Source organism: Lissotriton helveticus, chromosome 1_2 (assembly GCF_964261635.1).
Source record: "Lissotriton helveticus chromosome 1_2, aLisHel1.1, whole genome shotgun sequence".
NCBI classification, from domain to species: Eukaryota; Metazoa; Chordata; class Amphibia; order Caudata; family Salamandridae; genus Lissotriton; species Lissotriton helveticus.
This window is the reverse complement of record NC_136058.1, coordinates 175414623-175440902: the sequence shown is the minus strand read 5'-3', so window position 1 is coordinate 175440902 and position 26280 is coordinate 175414623. Positions and strand designations below refer to the sequence as shown.

At 43.6% G+C, this 26280-nt stretch overlaps 1 protein-coding gene across 3 annotated transcripts in view; it reads right to left on the bottom strand.

The window, feature by feature from the left end:
- The window catches only part of CC2D1B (coiled-coil and C2 domain containing 1B), a 710809-nt gene that overhangs the window by 141457 nt on the left and 543072 nt on the right, over positions 1–26280 (bottom strand). For all 3 annotated transcript variants that reach the window (XM_078670637.1, XM_078670630.1, XM_078670646.1), the window contains 2 exons: positions 15698–15756; positions 12440–12491 (listed from right to left, as the gene is read on the bottom strand). In XM_078670637.1, coding sequence (XP_078526763.1) covers positions 12440–12491; positions 15698–15756 — 111 coding nt within the window. The remainder of the gene's footprint in view (positions 1–12439; positions 12492–15697; positions 15757–26280) is intronic.

Below are 26280 nucleotides of genomic sequence, written 5' to 3'. Positions count from 1 at the left end.
CCACCAATGCAGATCTTTCGCAGTTCCCTCTAAGATCTGGACCATGTTGGAGAGATTCCCCTGATGCTGCACCCATTGGAACTTCACGTCCCACTGCAGAGTCCGCTTAAGCCAACAGGCATGTGCCACCTGCAAGATTCAGGAGGACATGAGCCAGCAGCCTGAGTCTGTCTCACCAAAAACCAAACTAGAGGCGGAATATCGGCATCATAGCCTAAATATCCTGTACTTGCAATTCAGGAGGATAGGCCCAAAACTACACCATGTCCAAAACAGCTCTGATGAAAGGGAGCGTCTGAGAGGGAGTCAGATGTGACTTCGGTATGTTGATAGTAAACCCTAGCGAATGCAGTAGGTCCGCCATAGTCTGGAGGTGGGAGACAACAGCGTGGGGTGAGTCCGCCTTCAACAGTGACTCATTGAAATAGGAGAAGACTGGTACCCTTGGTCTCTGCTGAAGAGTTGCAATTACCACCATCACTTTGGTGAACACCCAAGGGACGGGTGCAGCCAAAAAGGGGTATAGCAAATCGAAAGTGCTCATGGCCCACCGTAAACCGCAGGTAATGCCTTTGGGCAGGCAGATTGGGAATATGGAAATATATGTCTTGAAAGTCCAACGCTATCATCCACTCTCCTGGGAAAAAGGCAGATAGGACCTGAGCAAGAGTGAGGATTTTGAACCTCTCCTTCTTGAGGAAGAAGTTGAGAGAGGGCTGGTCGAGAATAGGAAGAAGACTTCCATCCTTCTTGAGCAACACAATGTAGCGGGAATTACAACCACAACCTACTTCTGGCGTCAGCACTCTCTCTATGACTCCTTTGGTCAAAAGAGGCGTCACTTTCTTGCGGAGAAGGGATAGGTGGGCCTCTGTCGGCATGTCGTAACTAGGTGGCATGGAGCGAGGGGGGTCTCAAAGGGGAGGGACTAGCCCTGCTGGACAATCTGCAAAACCCACCTGTACAATGTAATGGACTGCCAGTGGGACAGGTGATGGCGAATCCTGCCACCCTCTGGGTGCACATGATGGTAAACAAGCAGACTTCGGAGGGTTTGGAGGCTGAAGCTGCTGGGAGGGTGGTGGACTGACCCGACCATTGACCACCTGACCCACAGATCTGGTAGGTACCATGTCCACGGCAACACAGAGGCTGGAAAGCTTGTGTGTCGCGTTGACTCTGCAGGTAAGGATGCAGCTGTACACCCCTTCCCTGGCCACAAAAGGAGCAAAAGATGGAATGAGGGTGACGAGGGGCCATAGAAAGGCTCAAGGACCTGGCTGTAGCCCTTCTGTCCTTAAAGAGTTCCAGTGCTGAATCCGCCTTGTCTCCAAAGAGACTGGAGCCGTCATAGGGCATGTCCATGAATGAAGTCTGGATACACTCAGATAAGCCAGTAGTCCTCAACCAAGTGCGGTGTTGCAGGGCCACTGTTGACAAAACCACTTTGCTTAGTGACTCAGTGGTGTTTAGTCCACATCTAATGGAGAACGTGGATGCATCCCTCCAGTCAGCGACAGCCTGGGGGTTTAGAGCCTGGGCCTCCTCCAGGATCGTTGGCTGTACCTGAGCAACTGTATCCCGCAGGGCATGGGTACAGCGAATCAAAAGGCATGCGGTGGTCACCAAACGCAATGCCAGGCTTTTGGAAGAAAATATTTTCTAACCGAAATTGTCCAGTCTCTTGAATTATCGATCCAGGGGGTTGGTTGGGAATGCGCCAGGATTTACATGAGAAGTGGAGGATTGGACCACCAAGCTCTCTGGGGTAGGGTGTTCTGTGAGGAATTTGGGGTACCCAGGTGTGGTGCGGAGGTGGCGGGCAATTGTCCTGTTCACAGGTGCACCTGTGTTGGGCTTGGACCAGGTCCCAAACAGGACATCAGTAAGTGCTTTGTTGAATGGAAGAAGTGGTCCGGAAATGGACACTCCTGGTTGAAGAACTTTTCCAAGGTCCAAGTCCTCAGATGCATTCTGCACTACCATAGCGAATGAAGCTCCCTCCTCCATAGCCACAGTATGGAGAGAAAGCAGGCCAGTATCTGCAGAAGTGTCAAGTCTACTGGCTTCACCAAGATCTTCAGACCAGTCCAAGGATTCACACGGCTGGTATTCTTCAGGGTCCACTGACCCCTCCCATTCTTCCCAGAGTCCTATCTCAAGGCTCGATTCAGCGTGAGACAACGCCCCTCCGGCTCATTGTCTGAGTTGGGATATAAATAGGGATGGTGCCAGAAACATCGGCCTGAGGAAGGTTGACATGGCACAACCATCTGTGGATCCTTGGACCGGTGCTGGGGAAGGTCGACATGGCACAAAAGACAGCAATCTGAATCCATCTGTGGATCCTTGGGGCCCGGCTGGTGCTGAAGCCACTGGTATGGATCCAGTAGGGGCCCCTCCCGAACCTGCGGCGCCTGAGAGAACGGGCTACTCAAAAATGAGGCACAAGGCCTCATAAAGCTCTTGAATTTGAGCAGGGGTCAATCCGGCTCCAAGAAATGCCGTCAGGCGCGGAGTCGGCCAGGCCTTGAGGGACGCCCCTTCATCTTGTCAGCCGACGGACAAGGTAGAATTAAAGCATGGTTCAACAGTGACTCCTTTTTGTGGGACTGAGACATAGCCAAACGGCTGGACAACTTGGATTGGGACAATGACCTCTGAATGCGTGCCCGCTCCCATGACCTTCCTCAGATCTGGGACCTCGAGCTTCATAGGTCGAGTGACCAGGAGCTTGAGGGATCTCTCCCTCAAAGCCTTCAGGGACAAGTAATGGAAGTCAGGACAGGTGTTTGGGTCATAGTCTTGTTCTTAGGCACTAGAGGCAAACAAGGTGCTGGTCCGTCACCAGCATCTGACGGTGACAAGCGCCGGTAAGGCCTGAAGCCGGACTTCTTTAATTTCATTTCTACCACACTAGAAGGTAAGACCTCAAAAAGAACTTCTACGAAATGTCAAAGCAAGCTTAGTCAATAAGTGACTAAGGAGTAGCTCTGCTTGGATTTGTGCCTCTGTAAGTACTGCAAACGTCACTTACGGTGCAGACAGTGCCACGCAGAGCTGAACGACCCAACCAACTGGCGTACAGGGGGTACTGCTCATGAAAAATCTACAGATCCAATCAGATCCTGGAGATAATTGAAAGGTAAGGAATCTGAGGCTAAAAGTATCTATAAGATTTGTCCCTTTTATGAGACGATATCTTGTTTGACCATGGGTGGGCTTCCAAGAGAAATGTCTTCCAGAATTATGAACTTTGCATCTATAGGAAAAGGTACTGAACTAAGTTAGCTCTATGAAATTAGAAACATTAAACCTTTAAAATGGGTCCAGGAGCGGTAAGCATACTAAAGGGACAAACATATTTCTTTTGGGAGAACAAACACATCACCTACCTTTGAATAAAAATAACATAGTGCATTACTGACCTAAATAGATTCAACTTCCCACCACTGCTCTTGGAGATTCAAATATACCTCATTAGATGGTCTCCCACTTCTGTATCCTGTATTACACACATAAGTGCCACTAAGAACACTCCCTGAGTGTTTTATATTGAATCTAAACACTACCAATGATGATTCACCAAAGTTTTTTTAGGGATTCCAACAGGTCTCAAAATCTATAAGGAGGTGGACCTGCTCTAAACTACCACTGAAACCTAAACAAAAATCATTCAAAATCAAGTAGAGGCCTGTTCGTTCAGATTTCTTATATCACTGTGCAGACCCACTAAGAATGATTGTAGAATGGTCTTAAAATGCTTTGGATCAAATTGGGTGGACCCCTATGGGATGTAGTACAGATGGGTACACTGGATAAGATCAATGATTATCTAAGTACTTCTACAAAAATGGTGTTGATGACATGGGACACAACTGTAGACAATCTGGTACTTACCACTTTGCCATCCCCATACACCCCAATCCTCTATTATCCAGAGTTTCATTGTACATTCTTCTGGCCCTTTTTGATGGGCGACACAACAGGGGCTGTAGAATCATGTCAGCTATGTTTGTGGGACAGCATTGTTGGGATTGGAAAGCCCCTTGCATGTACTACTAAGCCGAGTGCACAACTAATTGTGAAAATGGTGTTGTTACCTTTTTACTTTTGGCCCTAGCACCATGCTTCTCTAGGGTGTGCACCCAATTTTTTACTTTGGTTAGTTAGGCATTTCAATGTTTTGCAATCTGTCCTGAAGTTCTGCCTATATTCTTTTCATAAGAGGGAATGATTAGATGTGGTGCTAGACAAATATGAGGATGTTTGGAACGAGAGAAGAGAAGGTTGCTGGAGAAACTTAAAGGGACCATCTCAGGCTTTTATCCTATTATAATGGAAACGATAACTACATATAAATAACCTTCCATGAATAAATGGGAGATGGGCATCAAAAGGGAAACATCAGACACAGAAAGGGAAAATAATATAGAAGTATGTAGAGAACAGTATGTGCATGCAGAACAGGAACGTTCACTATAAAATCTTGCTTGATTGCTGTTTCATCCCATACAAACTACACCATGTGTATTTGATCTTGAAACCTAACTGTTGGAGTCACTATGGTATGCTGGGAGACTGGCTACATTTATGTTGGTGGTGATTCCCTAAATTGGTAAACCTCTGGAAATAAGTCTAACTTACTTGGTTTCTCCATCCCACATAATTCACGCTCGTTTTTACCGGGTCTTCATTCTCCATCACTGATATGGCTTTCGAGAGGCAATAAGGCCCTTCTAAAGCATTCTCAATGTACTGCCAACCTGGATATTGCCTTTAACTTGAGGAAGAACAATGGCGTTTACATATATATATATATATATATATATATATATATACTGTATATTCTAATAAGTAAAGTAAAAGTTGTAAGGCTAGGGGTCAACATTCAAAATTTGATTCTGTACAGTGTCCCCCATGGCTCACATATCATGTGTCTTCTCACAGCAGTGGCATGCCCATCAAGATTCATGGCACTGGACTTGCTTTTCTGAAAGGGTGCCCTCAGAACCAGACAAAGTCAACAACGGAACAAATATCCAGGGTCTACTGAGGTATTAACATTGTACGAAGCTAAAGTTAACTTTCCTATGGGTTAATGCTAGGTAATGATTGCATACACACTTTCAACTGTGGGCTAAGGGAGGGCGTAACCTGGTTGGGAGGAAAATATTTATTGCAGAGGGTATTAAATATGATGAAGCCTTATTTTTCAAAGGAACAACAAAAACATGTTTCATAAAAGATACATATTAACTCCACGCATCCAGTCTGGGGGGACCCTCAATAAAGCTGTGGTTCAAGGATGGTAGGGAATGGCCGTAGAAATACGGCTTGCAATGATGCGAATTGATGACAGAGCCCCTGAGGACATCCAAGATTGGCGTGCTATGGCGTATACCCTATTAGAGAAGGATCTCAACCCACAGTTGATGACGCCTTGAGCGAGGTGCCCCCCACAGATAGCCCAACTGCCAGGGCTGCCTTCTTGCGGGATGAGAGTTGGTATTTAGTGTAACAGGCTGCTGGTGCTGACTGGGTGAGCTCGGGATGCATCGTCTGTTAAGTTGCAGTGGAAATTCTCAAGTGTGGGTGCTGTCATTTGGTATTGTAAATGTTTATAAAATGAATAAACATAAATAAAACTATATATAGTTCAGTAATCTGAAGAACTTTCTAAAACAATCACCAGAGTTATTAAGCAGTATATAGCTGCACCTCAAGGGAGCTTAGATAACTAAAAAAAAGTGATGGAAGGAATGCTTGAAATAATCCCAGTCCCTATTAATTACTCTGGGTCTCATTTCTGTACATCATTCTTTACAGAAACAGAAATACACTACTTACCTTGCATCACTTCCACATTGGTTAACACACAGCTTTTGGCACGTCAAAAAACAAAGAGAAGAACAAATAATGACAGAAAAAGCTTTAAACCCCCACGCAACGTGACTCCATCCCGCACCCAACTGACGGACACTTGCGCAGCAATAGGGCTGATTATCTATATCTATATATATATATATATTTTCATCCAAGGATTGCGGCACACAGATAGGGTAATTTCATCAAAATATTTATTACTCCATGCTCGGACCGACGCGTTTCAGCCTAGTTCACAGGCTTTGTTCACGGTAAGTGGTCACATTTCTATGTCTACTATTTATCACAGTATAGCAATTAGGGTGCTTTCTGGGACTAGTAGGACATACTGAGTTCGATTTACACAATTGAAACTTTTCAAAATATTTGCGTATTTAGGGATGCTGCTGCGACATTTTGCACTGTTTAAATTTTACAATTTACTAGATTTCATTCAGTATTTAGTCGCTGCTTAATTCGCGCTATATTCATACAAATTGCATCACTGTTATGCAGAGTTATACAGTCACATTTTCATATATATATATGGCGCACACTTACTTTGGCCCACTGAGTCAAGATTTCAAGAGGTGCACCATTTGGCCAGAGGGATAACCGACCACTACCCCATCTGGGCTATATATGGTGTTGACAAACAGGGGACCAGCAAAGGTATCACGTTAAGCCCATGGTATCTGAAGATCCCAAGCATCAGGACAGGCCTGAAGAAGGCCACAGATAATTATTTCCCGCAAAAAGGACTCTCAGTGGACTTTTCTCGGACTCTCTGGGAAGCATATAAGACTGTAATCAAGGGTGAAGTACTCTAAATGACGGTAGGCACAAAAAAGAAACAAGGGCAGCAGTCGAGAAATTCAAGAACAACATCCTTGCTCTAGAGGCTCAATTATGTGCTGACACTATAACTGACGTAAAGCATGAGTGTGACCTTAAACTACGGGAATATAGGGACCTGGCTACTGATGCCGTGAGAGCTACTTATCGCGCGACTCAACACCGTATACATAAACTCGGTGATAAGGTGGGAAAGTTGATAGCATGGCTTGACAAAAAGGAAAAGGCCAACAGATGGGTTACCAGGATCTCCCAGAGACCGGGGTGTTTCTCACGGATCCCCAAGATATTGCGAATGCCTTTGCAGATTATTATGAGCCATTGTACTCATCAGTCAAAACTGCAACAGTATGGACTCCCATGACCTTCTCCGTGATTTGCGGCGTTCTGCCTTCGCCACCAAGGGTGAAGCTTTTATGGAGAGTGACACTACAGAGGAGCAAATTGCCCAAGCGATTCATAATGTTGCTCCTGGCAATGGGGCCAAACGGGCTCCCGATAGAGTTATATAAGACCACTACGACTCTTATTACACCACACTTATCTAAAATGTACGTGGAGAGTAGGGAAGAGGGAGTGCTCCCCAGGGACCAAAGACTCGCATCTGAAGTGGTCCTTTACAAAGAGGGTAGACCGGCTGAGGACAGCTCCTCCTATAGACCCATCTCCCACCTCAATGCAGAAGTCAAAATTCAGGTGAAGCTATTAGCCCTTAGATTAATACAAATTATTACCAAATTGGTTCACCCGGACCAATTCAGTTTCATGCCTACAGGAAATACGGCCTTAAATCTGCAACACCTTCATAGCGTGCTAGGAGTCCATTCCATACAAGAGGACGCATCTAATTTTGTCCCTGGATGCCCGGATAGCTTTCGACATGGTGGAATGGCCATACCATTTCGTAGTGCTGGAACGGATGGGCTTCGGCCCCAAGTTTTTGTCCTGGGTACTTCTACTATATACTGATCCCTTAGCCCAAGTAGTTGTTAATGCGAAAACCTCTAGAGAATTTCCCTTGTGATATGGGACCCGGCAGGGTTGCCCTCTTTCACCTCTCTTGTTTGCCCTAGTTTTAGAGCCACCGGCGATCCTGGGCCACACTAACCCTTTGATACGTGGCTTACGTTGGACAGAGGAGTGGGAGGACAAAATATCTCTGTGTGCTGACGATATCCTATTGTACGTAGCAGCTCCTGGCACTTCCCTGGGTCATATATTGGATATATTCACAGCCTTCGGTAGGTACTTGGTGTACACCATTAATTTCTCTAAGTGGACATTCTTTGTTCTACGATAGGCCACCCCGCGACAACCCAGGGGACGTGAAGCAAAGGTGGGGCTTGATGGCTCCCAAACTAGGGTGTTTAAGTCACCACCAATCCAGACTCATTCACCGACCATAATCTCCTGGGTACCCTACAGCATTTCAGGAGAGACCTGTGCCATTGGAGGACCTTGCCCCTGTTCTTTCTTGTACTAGAGGCTCTATAGATAGGTAGTTTGCGCAATAGAGACTGAACTGTTTTGGGACGGCGGCCCACATATAGCTTTCCAAAACTTGACACGTGACTGGTATGACATCGGTATAGCATTGCCCGATATCTACAAATACTACCAGGCGGCGTCGCTTGCCACTGTCAACCAATGGGTACATCGTCCTCCAGCAACCGACATACGCTATGGACCGTTGTGTTACAACCACATGGCTACAAATGAGCACTGTATACCTCCCCAAAATATATTACTCTTCTGGGACTCACAGAGCCTACGGTCCAACTGTGGCACATTGGGGTGGAAGGGTAGAATCTACCAGTCTATCACTGTGGGACTCGGGAAAATTGATCACGTTGGGACAGAGACCCAGCTTTGATAAATGGGACCTGAAAGGTATCTCCAGGGTTGGAGATCTCTGGAGAGGTGTAACAGTGTTGCCGCTTTCTGATTTGACGCATGAATATAACCTAGCTGCCTCAGAAACCTTTTGATACCTTCAGATCTGCCACACCTTAATGACAGTAGTAGTCCCTAAAGCGGAGGCCCTCCCGGAAGCATCCGTGTTAGAAGTCAGACTATTGGATGACTACATGGTACGTAAATCGATCTCCTTAATGTATAAAAACTGATCAACAATGCCCCAGGCACATTTCTTCAGCTCTGGCTTTGTTGAGAAACTGATATTGGAGACTTAGAGGATGAAGACTGGCAGGAAGCCTTAAACTCTCCTAAAGAGGTGGCGATCTGATCACGATTTCGCCTGGTACAACTCAAGATACTGCACAGGGCCTTTGTCTCTTGCAATATATTAGTCAAGATGGGAAAGAGGCTTAATATAGCTTGTTTGCAGGGGCGTGGGGGAGAGGCCACCTTCTAAGACATACTTTGGGACTGTCCAGTAATACAGACTTATTGGACCTCAGTGGTGGCCTGTACAAACAGTGTGGGTGGAGGTGGTACATTTCCCTCGGCGAGGCGGAGTCTTCTGAATGTGTGGTTGGCCACTGCTCTGGGTCGCATGTAGCAAATATGCGTCACCCTGGGCCTCAAGTTGGACAAGATGAACATAGTGAGATTGTGGGGAGCAGAATCACCACCACAGCTCAATGCTTGGAAACGAGAGATGGACTGGTGTACATTGGAGAAAAGAGTAATCTATGAGGGTCGTGCTTGTCCCCGTAAATGGGAAAAGATTTAGGGCCACTGGAATGAATATAGGGGCAGCTTATGCTGCGAGTCAGGGATGAGGCCCTCAGCAATTGCCATGGGCAGGAGTGTAGCCACAATTGAATGTAGTGATGTAGACTTAGGACACTGTCGAGTTCTCAACTTGAGGGAAATGGGAGACTCTGTTTCTATTATGCATGTTTATAATAGCCTGATACTGTTGATTGGACTGTTATTTCTCTGTTGTCATATACTCAATAAAAAGATATGATAAAAAAATAGAAAAAGAAATAGCTTTAAACTTAGTTCTCCAATTTTAAAGACAGATTTAAAATGTGCAGATCATACTAAAACAGGCTTAAGTAGTCCACAAGTATGAATGTCATAGCTTTATCTCACAAATTGGCCTTGGCTGAAGCATCACTAGCTCCAGGGGATGCTTCTAGTACGTAATTTCTTTTGTACTTGGTACAAATTTTGCATGTTAGGCACAACTATTGTAAATATGTGGTGCATACCTTGAGCCACTCAAAAGATACAAATACTCTACTCCAACAAGTCTGGTTGTTGCTCAGATAAAGAAATGTACATTTTCTTTTCTACCTCCCCTGGATTTTTTTTCCCGGATTTTTATATAGTGTGAACTTGACCCGAAGGTATAAGGTATCAAAGCGCTTTACACAAGCACCAGTTGAGTTACATGAGGCCACATTCATTTTAGTTAGGCACGGGGAGATTAAATGAATTGCCCAGAATCACAGGATGTTGCGCGTCCTTGCAGAGACACAAACTCTGTTCCTCAGATTTGAGGAAGAACGCCCTAGCCTTTAGGCCACATCCTCTCACCTACACACCTGTTTTACAGCACACCGATGCGAAATATTGCAGAAAAACATAAGTTGCAGTATGCTGCTTTGCATATGTAAACCAATGGTATATATTGATTTGTGCGCTCCCCAATTTTTCATGGTCAGTTCATTAGTCCAAGAGAAGCAGCAACAATAGGGCACCCCCTGAAGAGCTTAATTTGAGCCGGTAGTTTCCGCTTACAGCGCAAACTCAACCCAAAGGTATGGGAGCGCTTTTCTGAAGCACCAGTTAAGGACACATTCATTCTTTGTAGGCGTGGAGAGATTAAGTGATTTGCCCAGAATCACAGGATGTTGAGCTTACACCGAGACTAGAACCTAGTTCCCAATCTCCAAAGTCAGCAGCTATGGCCATTACACCACATCCTCTCTCCACTTGTGGGTACCATGGTTAGCAGTTTGTTCTGTCATAGGCGGTGCTAATAGGAGCAAAGGGCTGGTGCAAGCTGCCTCCTGACGAGAGCCCCAGCACTTATTTTTCACAAATAAACCACTGCCCCCCTGTCTTCAAAAAACATATCATGGCATTAAGGCTTTATGCTTAATGTCAGAATTTCTTCTTTAGAATCACTGATTTGCCTTTTTCTGAGCATCTTTATGTACAGTAATATGGCCTGAGGTTTCTTGTAGCAATTATACTATTCTTATTGTTGAAATAGATCAATATTATGCAGATACAGAAGTTTAGTTTTGAAATGATTTTCGGGTTAAAATGTAAACATGCAAAGTATTTCAGGCAAAATTATGAGCTTTGCCTGGGATTCTCCATGGACACTGCCCCAAATAATGCAATAAAAGAAACTTCTTCTGGGAAGTAGCATATGCTTCTTTCATTCTGCTTGAATGGTGCGAAATAAACCCTGTTATGTGTAGCCCTTTCATCACATAACAGATGGTTAAAAAAAAAATAGACAACTTATGGCAATCTATGAATTAAAATGATAGGATATCAATTCACCCACAGAATGAATAGAAAACTGCCTTTGGTAGTAGATCATGCAATGCCTACATCACTATGTCTCAACCTAGGCCGCAGAAATACACCAAAATATAAAGCAGTCTTCTGGGTAACAAAGAATCTTAAGACAATCAAGGAAGTAACTGATGTGACTGCTTCTGAGGAAACGAGGAACTGAGGCTGATGATGCCACTGCAGAACTGGCCAAATCTGAAGGATTTAGAACATAAAACACTTGAAAAATGGGCTATTTCCAAGATACCTATATCATCCTACCACCCTGGGATAGAACCTAGAATGATAATCATACTTTCCAGTACAATCTACAATTTACAGCCCACAGATATTGAACAGCCCAAGCAGCATATTACTTTCTATATCCAGGTAAGCTATGAAGGGTTGCCCTATGGCTAGCCTGGTTATTATATAGTAAAGTCATTCATAAATCTACTGGCCAACTCTAATACTAATACCTTAACACGCAGCCCTTTGCAGCCAATTATAGTTCATACCAGCTGCATAATAATTACTTTCTACTGCTTAAACCTCCTACAATCACATGAGACATATCTGCTAACTGTCTTGTCCATCACACAGCCTGTAAATCAGCCATCACCAACTGAACAAGCATAGAGCATCTGAAGAGATCTGGCACATACTGCTGGCCAGTCAGAGGACTCTAATCTAGTCCTCCGCTGCAGGTGCAGACTAGCTACATTCTATGACCATTCAGTACATCTCACAAAGACAATAAGGTCTAGGATGGTAGCAACAAAGTCCATCTCAGCAGATCTCTTGAACAGGTCTCTCTCCAGCCATGCTTAATCAGAATCAAACATTTAAACAAAATATCTAAGATTGGACAACTCAGTGAGCTAACCCACTAAGCGAACTATGATCATAAGAAATGCCAGACATAGCTGCTTACTGAAAACCATTAACTATGTGTTCGTCTTTCACCTTCTCAGCCACATATAGCTGAGCACAGCAGCCCATGACATGATAAACCAAACTCAGAGGTCTTCACGCATGACTTGGAAACACTTCCTGCATAGGATCAAACACAAAGACAGCACCCTTTCAACCACACACCCTACATGGTGCAGCATGCTGCAATTCACACAAGTGCCTCAGTGACAAAAAACAGGGGTAGTAAGCACCATATAAATGTTACAATATAATACAATAATTTGTAATTTAAATAACATGAGGTGAAATTGCTACAAACCTGGACAATTGGTGTTTTTAATTACTGTGGTTTTATTTTTCTGAGCTTGCTCCTGATAATGAAAATAAAGCAATAAAAGTTACTTTTTCTTTAATACATAGCAAAAGACACATTTAGCAGGGCACAATATTAGCGTGGTAATTTAAATGTGCGCTTTACCAGAGAGCATAAAGCTATTAACGGAGAAGGTATTTATCTTTAGACATGCGCATCCGCTCTTTTTCAGAATTCCACACCACATTCAAGGAGAAAACCAAAGTATATTTTCAACAAGAAATCTTTTAACTGCATCCACAAGCAACAGGCATGTGCAAACATAAGTATCCTTGAGAACATGCTTGGCTCCACGAGTTAATGAGGATCATAGGACCGGGGTGATAGAGAAATAGAGTGCATCATTTGTTGTCTCTTGAGTTAATTTTTTATTATTTATAGTTCTTCTCATAACTCAAGGAAGTTAGGAAAGTGTCATATAAATCTGTAGAGAATACCCATGATGGAGAATAACTGTTAAAGCTATGACTAATGTTCCTTTTCAGGCGTGGCTCTTCCCCAGATCAGTACATGTCACAATGGACTATAAACTGTACAAACACTTAGGGCAGGAGCTGAAGGAGATCAACCTTATCTAAATAGTTTTCTGAAGGATGCTTGGCCCGCCTGAGACTGGCCTTTAGATTCAAACTAAAAATGCAGAAAAATCTAGAAATTGCTTTCCATGTGGTAATTTTACAACTCTCTGCTGGAGGAATGCTTTGCAATAAAGCTGCTGTTGCCAACTTACTGCTTTCTAATGGACTCCTAATTAGATAGGCAAAACTCTGTTTACCTTTCGATGACAGTCAACATTAATTCAATTTGAGTCAAGAAAGCTAAATCCAACTAAAATTGCAAGAGGTTCAATGGGTGAGAGGAGGCAGATACCATGCTTCTGCTCGATCTGATGGTGTAGTTGAACACTGCTCATGAGCCTGTTCTAGTCCTCCCTAGGGAAAGTGTCTTGGCAAACGCAGTACAACTCATTAAACACCCAGAAGTGTTTCTTAGCTCAGATGTGAGTCTTAATGAGAAGCCAATGTTGTACAACCTTTGACAACGTTTCATTCTTCTGGACTCATTAGAAAGGCAAATGTTGCCTTGGAGGGAACATGACCTGCTGTACAAGTTTGTGAACAATGCATCACTCAACCTTCAGGCACAACTATAAAGTTCGAATACTGCAGCCTCAGAATCCACAGACACATTTACCATAGCCTCAATGTATGACTTGCATCGGTATGGTCCTCAAATGTGGGTAAACAGCTTTCTAGAACTCGCAACCTATGCATTCCTCATCAGTGTGTGCTGGGGTTTCAATTTGGAACTGGTACCCAAAATAAATGAACCTCCAATTTCTGTACACACTATGGTATCACCAGGCAGCAGTCAAGGCAGCTGCTAGGCTATATATGAATACCAAGAATTTTGGAGATAGCTGGTGCTACCCGCATTTTGATGTTCAATAATTTAACTTCTTTTTGGCTGGGCATAATTCATACACCTTCAATAATTTACTTCTGACTACTTCAGCCCCTGAAGGTTGTGTTCAAACCAGTTAAAAATCAAGACATTATTTCTTTTATGACTTCTAAATCACAGCAACCATGGACATCCAATTGAGGCTGGCTACGAGATGCAACATTTATAACCCCAACCCAATCCAAGGTTCAAACGTCTGGAGCGCAATGTAGGGAGAACTTGTACTATCACTGCTTGGACATTGCCTAGATGACCATGGCCTGAAGCAGATAACATTCTTCCACACTAACTGCAGCCAAACCATCTCTCTTCACCATCTCTCTAATCTATTTAAATTAGTGGCAAAACTCATGAAATACGATGTCCCGCAAGGATCTGTGCTTCCACCATTACGACTCAATCTGAATATGTTCCAACCCTTCATTCTACGTACTTGAAATCCACACTTATGCTGACAACACAATTGATGTTTAAGTTAGTGTAGTCTAAGAAACTAATTGCTAGCCCAGATCATAATGACTTATTCGCTTCATTGTATTCCTAAAAGTATTCTTAAAGGTCTCTATTTCTTTTCAAAACTGAACCTGGATAAAATGAAACTTTTGACAACCAAAAGTTCCTAAAATAAATTAACTTCTATACGTTAGCCAGTTTCCTTGGGCTCACCACTCACCCCATCCAAAGCAGTATGCATTTTAGGCATCTATATTGACGCTGAACTGTCATTAGAGATCACATCTCTAAACTACCTAGCTCAATTTTCTGGCAATTTAAAGACCTAAGGAAAATTCTTCCCCATATTTATCCAGCATACCATACAACAGCTGTACTCTCCTGGATTATGAAAAATCACTTTTCAGAAATCTGCTTGAAGAGTTACTTCAGCATCTGTAGTTCATGCAGAAAGCAGCAGTAGACTCATAACTGTACCATGATCATATCACCCCTAAAATGAGGGTCCTTCAATGGCTACAAAACACTAAAGAACTTCTTTCGAGGCGATGACATATGTACATCATATTATTTATTCCACTGCTCCTTTAATTTGGATAAATCCAGTTAAATGCTTTCTACCATGGAGTCCACTCTGCAGATAAAACCTTTTGAACATTCACAGAAAAAGACTGTTAATTTTGAAGTTGTTGCTGTCAATGGGGCCAAAATTTGGAATAATCTTAATTTGGATCTCTATGCACCCTTTCCTCTTCCCATATTCGGGAAGAAATAAAAGATCTCTCCTTTTAACCTTTGATTTATAGGCGCGCTCAGTCTCTATTCCGGTTTTGTACTCCAACAGCACTTAGTAACTCTAGTGTATGTGTGCTCATGAATACAATATAATGTTACATGGGGTAATTATTAATGGCTTGGTAATGGTTATGGCATTGCCTGCCTTTCTGTGGGATTCTGGGACTTTGACAATGTCATGAATTATTATGTACTGCTATTATGAACTTTAGCACAATGTATATCCCTATGGTATTCCATGTATTTATTTTATAAAAGCTTTAAAATATTAGTATGCAGTCTTAATTTAGGCATATACCTTTCCTTAGTGTTAGTAACTTAATGCCCCAGTTGCCTAATGTCAGAAATAACATGTGTTTATTTGCGAAACTGAAAAAAAAAAGTTGTACATTAAAAAAAAAATGTTGTTGTGTCTCTATTCGTGTTGATGTAACACTGCAATGCTATTGTTTGGTTAGCAACAACGAAGCTTTAAAAGTTACAGATACTCACGGCACTAGGATAATGAAATTCAAACTTTACGAAAGCATCTAAATCATTTGTAGCTACACCTGCAAAACAAAAAGTACACAAACATGATTAAATGGGAAATCTAAGGAATACATTTTGTATATCGCCTGAGGTCACAATGGATGTAGAATAATATTTTCGATCCAGATAGAGAACTGGGTCAAATACATCTGGAAGAACTCTACGGCTAAGTAAAATTCATAAGGCTTTTCATTGGTGCATTGCATTGTGGAATTTGGTACTGCTCCCTGTGTGCATTCACCAGGCAAATGAAGTCTCTATCAACTGTTCTGGCCATGATGGGAACAAGAGCACAATGACTTGCAATCATGCAGAAGCTATACTGTGGTTGTGCCATGCGCCCAAACCCAACAATCGTGATACAATGAAGATGGAAGACTACTACATCACATTGACTTCACTCTTAAATAATCCCACCTCATGGTCCCCCTCTGAACTACACAAACATCTTCCCCCACCACCATTCAACCCCATCTACTGACCTACCACTCCCACAACTCCACTACCAACTTAAATCACTGCACAAGCATGCCCCAGCACTGCACTACCACTGCCAAGCCCCTCACTGTCACTGCTTTTCTACCCCTACCACACTATTATCACCGGCTAGAATCTCAGCATGAGCCCCAACTTAAAAATGCAACTACAGAGCACAGCACACCTGGACTAACTTCACAAACCTCTTCATAGCCACATCATTCACTGTCTTATCACCAATGCATTATCAACCACCAACACTGCACTACAGTCTCTAGTAACCCAACATTACATCCTTGCAATGGTGTTCGCGCCACTTCAATACCCTACATTACCATGCAAATGAACTTCAAACCCATCTGAATCACGATCTCTCTATGACTTACAGCACCCCACTTCACTATCGTTAGTACAGAATCACTCTACCAGCCTAAATCATTACATTACCACTCCAATTAATGCACTGCCACCCCCACTGCACTACCACACCACTTCATTGCCGTGCTTCATTATTACTCTCATATTATAGCATCACTACTGTCCTGCAATATAATTGTATTCCAGGACCGTTTCCTCACCCATGGCACCAAACTTCCATCAATCAGTGCTAGTCACCCTCCTCTCACTATCTCAGCACAATACCATCTACCCATTCAACCTTACAGTACCACCTCACCAGAAAGTCATGCAACCTCATGTAACAACTGAGCTACAACCTCCACTACTGCACCACAATCTCAACAACGAAACTATCTAGTTACAGCACTTGCCAGTCTAAGAACTATGACCCTATTCTAACATAACAAAACTGCACTGGCACTCCCAACAAAGCTGAACCATGGCCTACACACCACTATAAATATGAAAGCCATACTAATACTCCATCTACTCCAATCAATCACAGATGGACTGCACAAAAACAGTAAACACACCCACAACTTACCTCAGCAACATCCTACCATTCTGCACACCTGTACCACATATCACAGCAATACAATGTTAAATCACTACTCTCCTCCAAAGCAGTGCCACCACTCAATACCACACCCAAAACTACAGCATGCCAGCGCTATACCACTGTACTTCCAAAGCTCACCATTTCATTACAATCCCACTATTCCGATTCAGTTTATTTTTATTAAGTGCACAGTTAATTAAAACTTTTGCACCAAGTGGTAATTTTTAAAAATGTTAATAATAATATCAAGAAAGAAAAGTTTCAGAAAATTATAGCACATAAAGTGCTAAAGTGTTAACAGTAAAAAACCTTTACCCCAAGTGCCAATGTTTAAAAGGTTTCCAGAAAAATAATATAAAAAAGGATGGTTATAGAAAGAGCTAAAATGTTGAAGTCTTGTGAGGCTACATGTCCTTTCTATAGGCCGCAGCTACTGTCCATTGTACTATTACTGGCAGCTGCTGTTCGCTGTTCCACCAGTGGCGCAATATGTTCAATCTAAAGTAACAAATTCTGTGCTAATCAGGACCTCCTGTGTGCTTGAAATTTTCTGGTCGAGCCTAACCAGGTATTTCGTAAGTCAGCAGCTGAGCTGTATGTCCATCCCGATAAAGCAGACTAAAATTGCTGGCCTGCAGCTGCGAAAGACCTCTCTGGTTCCAAATCAGTCACAGTTTGCTTTTTCGATCTTCCATGCTTACTTTACAAATGCATATCTGATGAACCAGTGTCTCGGAGACTAACCCACAAAGCTGGCACAGCCCAGTCTTGTTTGCACGCTTCCATGAGGACAGATGTAAATATGACACAGACAGCCCATTTGGTACTTTATGAAAGCTGGTTTGAGCTATGCTTTAATGGCTCTGCCCAGGTATGGCTGAGGTATTAGATTATTGTAGGATTACAGTGTAAACCAGGCATGCTGTCTCTTAGCGAAGAACTCTTTATGTGCAAGCAGGGAGCGGGTCTTCTCGCATTGACAGCCAACTCTCCAGAGGCGAGGAAATATCACCTGGAGTTCAATCTGAAGGAGTAATTATTAGACTGACCTGGGTACTAAGATATCCAGACAGTAAGTGGGGGAAGGAAGCATCAACCTTGTAGGAGCAGCTGATCAAGGAGGGGACTGTTGTAAAATACCCTAGCGTAGGGTACCTCCAACAGAAACTCGCTAAGCAGCTGGCCCAAAGGAATTGCGGCACTGCCAGACTGGACAGTGCAATCTTCTAAGAAGCACTAAGTACTCACCGATGTGCCAGAGTGAAAAGCACCATGAGCAGAGATCTACCACCAGCTGCCCAGAGAGGGCAACTGACAGAAGCCTTTGCCCCTGTAGCAATCCTCCAAGCAATACACTGTGCAGCCGATGGCTGTGCATCTCCCTTGAGGACTGCTGTGTGCTGCCTGGAAAGACCATGCTACTAGTGAGGTCCTACTGCTGCTACAGAGCAAACCCAGATAGACTCTGCTCCTGCGTACTAAGTGAGAGATTCCCTCTTTAGGAAACAGGGGACCCAAATATATCTAATACACAAGCTATACATAGGGAAAAATATGCATTAAATAAAGGTCTATAGCTAGTTTATTTTATGGACAACACCATTTCTACATCTCTCTGTAAACTGTAACCACTAATGTAGAGAAGATATAGACAATAACAGATCTAGAAAAATATATTTCTTTTTATTATTTTCTGCAAATTCATTTTTACATTTTCTTTTGTTTTATGAAATGTTATCTTTTTAAAAGCGAGTTAATTGATCTCACATAGTACATTTGACAAAGATCAAAATAGATGAATTAATTCCATAAGTAAATACGATAGACGTGGAGTTGATGGAGGCAGTGAGGCAAATGTGGACTATGGGTGTTTCAGCATTCATGCCTTCATCAGGTAACAGCCTATTGCACAAAAAATATGGACTTTTGAGCTGATTCCTATTGACCACACAAGATGAAAAAAGACTCCATATGTAATTTAGCTAGGCCCAACAGTATATTTAATGCTTGACATCCATAGTCATCTTAGGACGATTCATAAATCCACCTTCTCTAACTAGAGTTGCAGTACTATTATTATAATTCAATCAGAAAAAAACTTACAATCGATTCTTTTCAGGAATGGCACCCAGGATATGGAATGCCCTTCCACCGGAAATAAGACTGAACCCCTCCACCTCTTCCGTCAACCTGGAAGTAAATGGCATCCTTATGGCAAAATTCACGTAAACATAGCCTCTTGTGTCTGTGAGAACCTCCATTCCCTTCATCATACTTATCATCCTAATCTATATTGTTGCCATTACCATGATTCGTATGTTTCGCCCTTGCGCTGCACATCACTGCTTTGCTTTTTGTATGCTCAGTTTGTTCTATATAATTGATTTTCTTATCATTACTGGACTACTATGACCTATCAGGCTGCTCCGGTTCTGCATCATGTTTGATTTATCCTTTTGTATGTTATGCTTTTTGATGCTATTTATTTTGGTCCTGCTTTTCTTTAATGTTTGATATAGCTAAACACACTGATTGTAAAGCGCTCTGATACCCGCAAGGGTCTTGTCCGCGCTCTATAAAACTTTCAAAATAAATAAATAAATACAGCACATCTGCAGCATGCTGCCAGATGGCTGACAGAGTCTAATAATTGGGAGTAACGACTATTGGGGTCCTTGATGGGGGGGTTGATATTTTGCTGAGGTGCTGATGCACGGGGGCAGGTTGAAGCAAGTTGTTTTGTATCTAATTAAAGCCATGGTAGAGATCTGAGGAACAGTGGTCCAGAGGGTACTCTGTAGAGCCTCCTTTAGCAGGGCGCTGCAGTTGTGGGACCTTGTCCCCATCCGAAGTAGAGACACAATCTTAATCACCTGCCAAGGCAGTTAGGACTCCTTCGGGACTGTTCCCATGAGGCACAGGGTCAGACTGATTTGCATATGGCCATGTCTGAACTGGGGTGGCAGAGTGGGCTAAAGAACGGTGATGGATTAAATCCAGATCTTTTGACTGGGTGTGAGTGTTTGATTGGTTCAGATGCTCCGTCCATCACCACCCCTTTTGTACCGCTTTGTTCGCCATAAGTTGGCAGGGTATGCTCAGACGTGAGTCCCTTGCTCACTTTGCCATTGGATTCAAGCAAGCCTGGCTGAAGACGGCTGAAATGCCAGAAACCGGTCCTAGGAAGCTTGTTTCGGTCCAGGGAAGGCATGGCTTGGCAGTTCGGGCTGGACTGTTCCCATGAGGCACAGGGTCAGACTGATTTGCATATGGCCATGTCTAAACTGGGGTGGCAGAGTGGGCTAAAGAACGGTGATGGATTAAACCAAGATCTTTTGACTGGATGTGAGTGTTTGATTGGTTCAGATGCTCCGTCCATCACCACCCCCTTTTGTACCGCTTTGATTATCTCCAGGCCAAAACCTGGCTAAAACACACAGGGTACTACTTCATTTGGGCATATTAATGCTATTTATCGACCCGAAGAGTCTCAATAAAATTTTAGAAAATCTTCCACTACTTCCCTCAGTGGCCCATGTGGATCAAGGAAGATTTGGACCCGGGTACACCTTTCCTAATGAAAGGCATTTCCATGTACTTAAATTTGCACTCTTTTTGGCCCCTCACCATCAGTGACTACTGTAGATGTGAAGAAAACATCTAATATGGATATATTTTGCACTATTAGAGATGCTGGCTTTGAGAGAGACTATTGTGAAATGGATTTTGCTATTTACAGTAAGTCAACAGCAAGGCTTTGCATGGGCGTGTTACACTGAGACACTATCAGGTCGAGAGGGCATGGGACAGAGGTGTGCGCTTTACCTACTGATCTTTGTCTTCGTTATGTAGCACCTTGCCAATGTATTGCTGCCTAAGAATAGATAGAAAGGCATAATCAGATCAAGTACAAGCAATATTGTTTCTTTGTGTGCTCACAATCTACTGTTGTAGCAGAGAGTTAGCAATGACTGGTTGAAACCATCAATAGATGATCTGGGATAGAACTGAAATAAATCTGGTTGAAACCCAGCCAGTTCCTGATCCGGTCATGATTATACAACCTCAACCTTGCTGTGTCATACCTGAGAACGACAAAGGCTCTGCTATCTAGGGGTCTAACATTACCATGCTGTTTCGGACATTGTTTTTTTTGTTTACCTTTATTTTTATTATTATTATCATTATACTTGCATTTTACATTGTATTTGAAGACAACTGCCATTATTACAATTCGGATCTTAGTTGTACATAAACAGTGCACTCATGACATTCCACATGTTGGTCATCATCATCTGTTATAGACCTCTGGTATTAACAATTGACTTGGCAGCATAGCGTACCGTTTTAAATTATGAGTGGCTTAATTAAAACATAACATATAACATTTTACCCTACACCTGGAGCAATGCTGTTTCAGACATTGTTGATGCTAAAAATGGAAAAGCTCTGGCGGCTTTGAGGGATAATGTTGCTTTCTAGGGAACTGTGCCTTTGTTAATAACGGGTTTGGATAGCACTTGCAAAATGCTGGTATTGCCACTGCTACTAAACAATTTTATCATCTAGAAGATTCAATTATTTAGTATATTCTTCAAAGAACTGGATGTCATTATCCTCTCATTAATTTGAAGCTCTGAAGAGATGTAGGGTGGATCTATGCGGACTCCGACTACCCATTATTTTTGGTAAACTAGGAGTTACTGATTATAAACAATTGCTTGGCAGTCCAACTTGGCAGTGGGTGCCATTAAGGTTTATGATACCCCTTCATAGAAGGCAGTTTATGTTTTGCAGTATTTTCCAAAAGGTGGCAAAATGAATCTGAATCTGTTTCTGAGGATAGAGGGCTCACAAGGTAAACTGACAGAGTTGCAAAAAAATTATAGGTAGTATTGGGGTAGATGTTTGAGAAGAACAGCCACGACAACAGGATACGTCTCCAACATTCCTATCCACAGCCTGTGTGGCCTACATGGGCAAGATTACAAATACAATATAGAGATTCAGTTTCTGTAACCTATTTATCGAATAGGCTCTTTCCAACCTCAGCTGGTCCTTGTCCTATATGTGGCGCTAAAGAAACAGGCTTCTTTCATATGGTTGGACTGCTGATTATCAATGAATTCTGGGAAAAGATTATGTTTATCACTAATGAGGTGGTAGACAGGTCTGTCATTCTGAAACCTGATGCCTTTTAGTCCTCTTTCCTTGTCTCAAGAATATACAAATCAGTACTAAACTTGCAGACCTAACTTTGGTGCTCACTAAAAGAGACAGTGCAAGGGCTAGCAATCTGCGTCAGTGGTCAAGTGCTTGGAAAATGAGGTGCCACAACACTGGGAGGAGTTAAGAGAGCATAGTACTTTGCAAGGAAAGTAAAAGAAGTGAATGGCGGTTATGTGGCACAAGACTTGCATGATTTGCTACAGACAATTATTAAGAAGGCAAATAGTGAATGCCTATCCTGAAGTAGATTGAGGGCATGCTGAGCAACAGTAAGCACTGACCTGACATGTCACAATTTCACTACATTTGTGGTGACACCCTACTCCCAACACTTGCAGAGAACTGGGTAATAATGCTAGGGGGAGTCAAAGTGAAATGGTTCACCAAGAACAGAACTTGACTAAACATCGTAGTGTAAAGAAGATAAACAATCTTTGACAGATAGATGTTCAGTGGGAAGTTCCTTAACCACTGGTAGATCAATATTAAAATACCAGCAACCAGATCCACCTAGATTACATTTATTTGAGTTTACTGTTATTTCATTTCAGTTTTATGTAGAAACAAATTAAGAAACATGATGTCATGTTTTCATAACTCCACATTCACCACATATGTGCACAAGGCATCTTACTGATTAAATCCCTGAAGTTAAACGGGGAAAAGACTGGAGGTACTGCTGGTGGGAAATCTTCCTCAACTCTGGTGTCGCCATGTCCTAGGCGGAAGAGGTGTGGCGCAGCGGCCAGGGTGCCTGACTCCAAACTACAGGGTTCACGGTTCGATCCCCGGCTCCTGCGGCAGGTTAGCCCAGCACCATGTGACTCTGGGCAATAGCTTGCTTAATCTTCCCGACGGCCCCCAATACCAGGACACCTCCGTCGGAGGTAGCTGTGCCTTTTACAAATGCTGGCATTTACTAAGGCCAGAGGTGATGGGTACTATTTCTACCCCCGCACCTGTGGTCAAGAACTTGGGAGTTTAGATGGGTACCAAATTATCAACGAGATAGCAAAACACAAAGGTGGCTGCCACTTGTTTTGGCATCCTAAGATGGCTTAAGAAACTTCTGGACTGTCTTTTCAGCTCTGCCCAAAGAACGGTCATTTAGGTGTTAGTTATTTCCAGATTCGATTATGGAAACATTCTCTATCTAGAGGTCAAGAAAAGCGTACTCAGACAGACACAGATTGACCAAAATACGGCAACTAGCCTTTTACTCCATTCCCCAAAGCTCTCTTCGACTGACATTGGGAACTTCACTGGCTCCCTATTGAGCGTCATGTCCAATTCAAAGCACTGTGTTATGTGTATAAATGTCTATCTAATTAAGGCCCTACCTATCTTAGGTCTCTGGTGACACCGTATATACCCAGTCTATCCTTGTGGTCAAGTAATCTTTTTTTTTTTATAGATATTTTTATTAATTATAACACAAGAGTGAAAATATACATATCGGGCATCATTCGGAGGAACATATCGTAATGGCGGACGGGCAAATCAATTAGGAAAATACACAACAAGTACAAGCATCTGAAAGACATCAATAGCAGTGTAGGGCAGAGGTAAAACAGTACGTTACTGTTAACCTAAGCAAGCATCGCCAAATCCCGCCCACCCAGAATACAGGATATGAAGACCAGACACTCGATACCCGAATATGAGGAATAAAATCAGGAGAACACGCCACATTTCTTGTGAAGAAGGGAAAAGGGAAAAAGAAGATAATAGAACAAAAGAAAGGAAAAATAACAAACCCCCCCTCAACCCCCCACCCAGCACCCCTGCGGATGGCTACGACCTAACCCACAAAACTAACGCCAGGGAAGGGAAAAGATGGAGGAGGAAACATCGTAAAGGCAAACACACCCCCGGTCTCCCATACCCCCCGCCAGCAGTGACCACCCCGGGATATAATCGAACCAACAGTTGGCAAAATATACAAACCAATCGGGGGAGTATAACAAAGCACCACCCAGCTCCCAGCACATTACATGGGACAATCCCATGTGAGTCAAGCCACACAATCAAGTCCAAGCCCTCAAGTTCAACCCTGACCAGTACGGCATTTCAGGAGAGTCTCTTGCACTCGAACCACCATCACAAAGGAAAAGGCAGAACGTTCATTAAAGTCCACATCAGTGTTGCAGGAGCGACAAGAGGAGAGAAAGTCACGATAACCACATAACGAATGAGGGAATGTGTCCAGAAATAGCAAATCTCCCCAACAGTTACTGTGGAACTTATTACAGCACAGAAGACTGTCCATATCTATACGGGGCGGCAGCAGGATCAAGCAGGGAACGATAGCGATGAGCACGGGCTCGCTGAGTGTACATTGGGGGCCGGCAAAGCACAGTGAATCCAGGTTCTTCCCGGGGACCCCGATCTCAGGCGTACATTGCACCGCTGGTACCACAGATGTATCAGGACTAGACGGAGAGTCGTGTACCGGCCCCAAGATACTGTCCACTTGCACGATCAGTGTCCGGAATACAGCGGCGGATTGCGAATGGAGCGCCTCAATGGCGGCCCGTAGCGATGGCGTACTTTCCGTCCGCCCCATCTCCTCTCACGAAGAGGCAGAGCTGGAATCGAACCCCGGAGGCCGGCTTCTCCGGGGTAACAGGCCACGCAAATCCGATGACAATAATGGGCGCTCCCCGTCGTGCCAGATCGACACCGTCGCCGGCAGCGAGGGCCCCAGCCCGTCAACCCCGGGAAGGGCAGGGTCTCCGGGCACCGGACCCCCGAACACGGCAACAGGCGCAGTACGCTGTTGTCTCCACGGTGTATACCGCTCACAATGTCAGCATCAGACAAGCAGTTAACGATGCACTCCGGGGGACCGGGCTCAGTCCAGGTCCAGCGGCCGTTGTTGATCAACTCCAACCCGGATAGGCCAGAAATCGAGGCCCCGGCTTCCACACGATGGTAGGCCGAGAGTGGGAACACGGCGTATCTTTGGCATCCGACAAGATAAAAAGCCCGGGATCACACCGTTCGAAGCAGGAATACTTCACGAACCCGGGAGACTGGTGCAAATTCAGGATGGAGAACAGGATATAGGAGCTGCTGGCGGAGGTCGGCGGAGCCGAGAGCTTATGCGGCCATCTTGGTTGCTGGCGTAGCTCCTCCCTTGTGGTCAAGTAATCTTGATCTTGCTTTGGTTCCCAGAATCAGGAGATCGCGGCAAGGAAGTTGAACCTTCTATTATTTAGGCCCAAAGCTATGGAATTCCCACCCCCCCTGATCTGAGGGCCTGTCAATCCCTTTTGACTTTCCGGAAGATGTTGAAAACCTGGTTGTTCTAAACCTCCTGGAATAGGAATCACCTTCTTAATGAGTAGCCAGATCTGTTTTGGTAGCATAGCGCTGGGAAACCCTGCCAGGGAAGCCATGCGCGATATAAATCCAATTAACAAAACAAAAATCAAACATAGCACTGCTCTGGAACAGTCCTTTCGACATAAAAGGTCGAAAGGGCTATTCCAGAGCCCTATGACGTGCATTAAAACTTTATAGGGTTTCTTTGCCTGTTCTAAGTAAAACTGCCCCATTACGAAGCACACATACTCTTCAATTAAATTTGCATGCAATGGTAAATTTATTTTTACATTTAAAAATTCTATTTCAAGTATATGACAGCCATGCTAAGCCCGTATATTTTTGCACCAGTAGGCCAAGACCTACTGCAGACTTGGCTTGGCCGATGCTTGCTTTCTGGGAGTTCCTGGCACCCACCAATGGACTCCTCCTCTGATTCCTATCACCAACGCCCAATGTATTCAATGGCTTATAAGTGTACCCCCTGAGTAAAGGAAACATCACTGCTGCATGATGGGTCAAGATTTGTAAAGATCAAATCCAGGCAATTTGA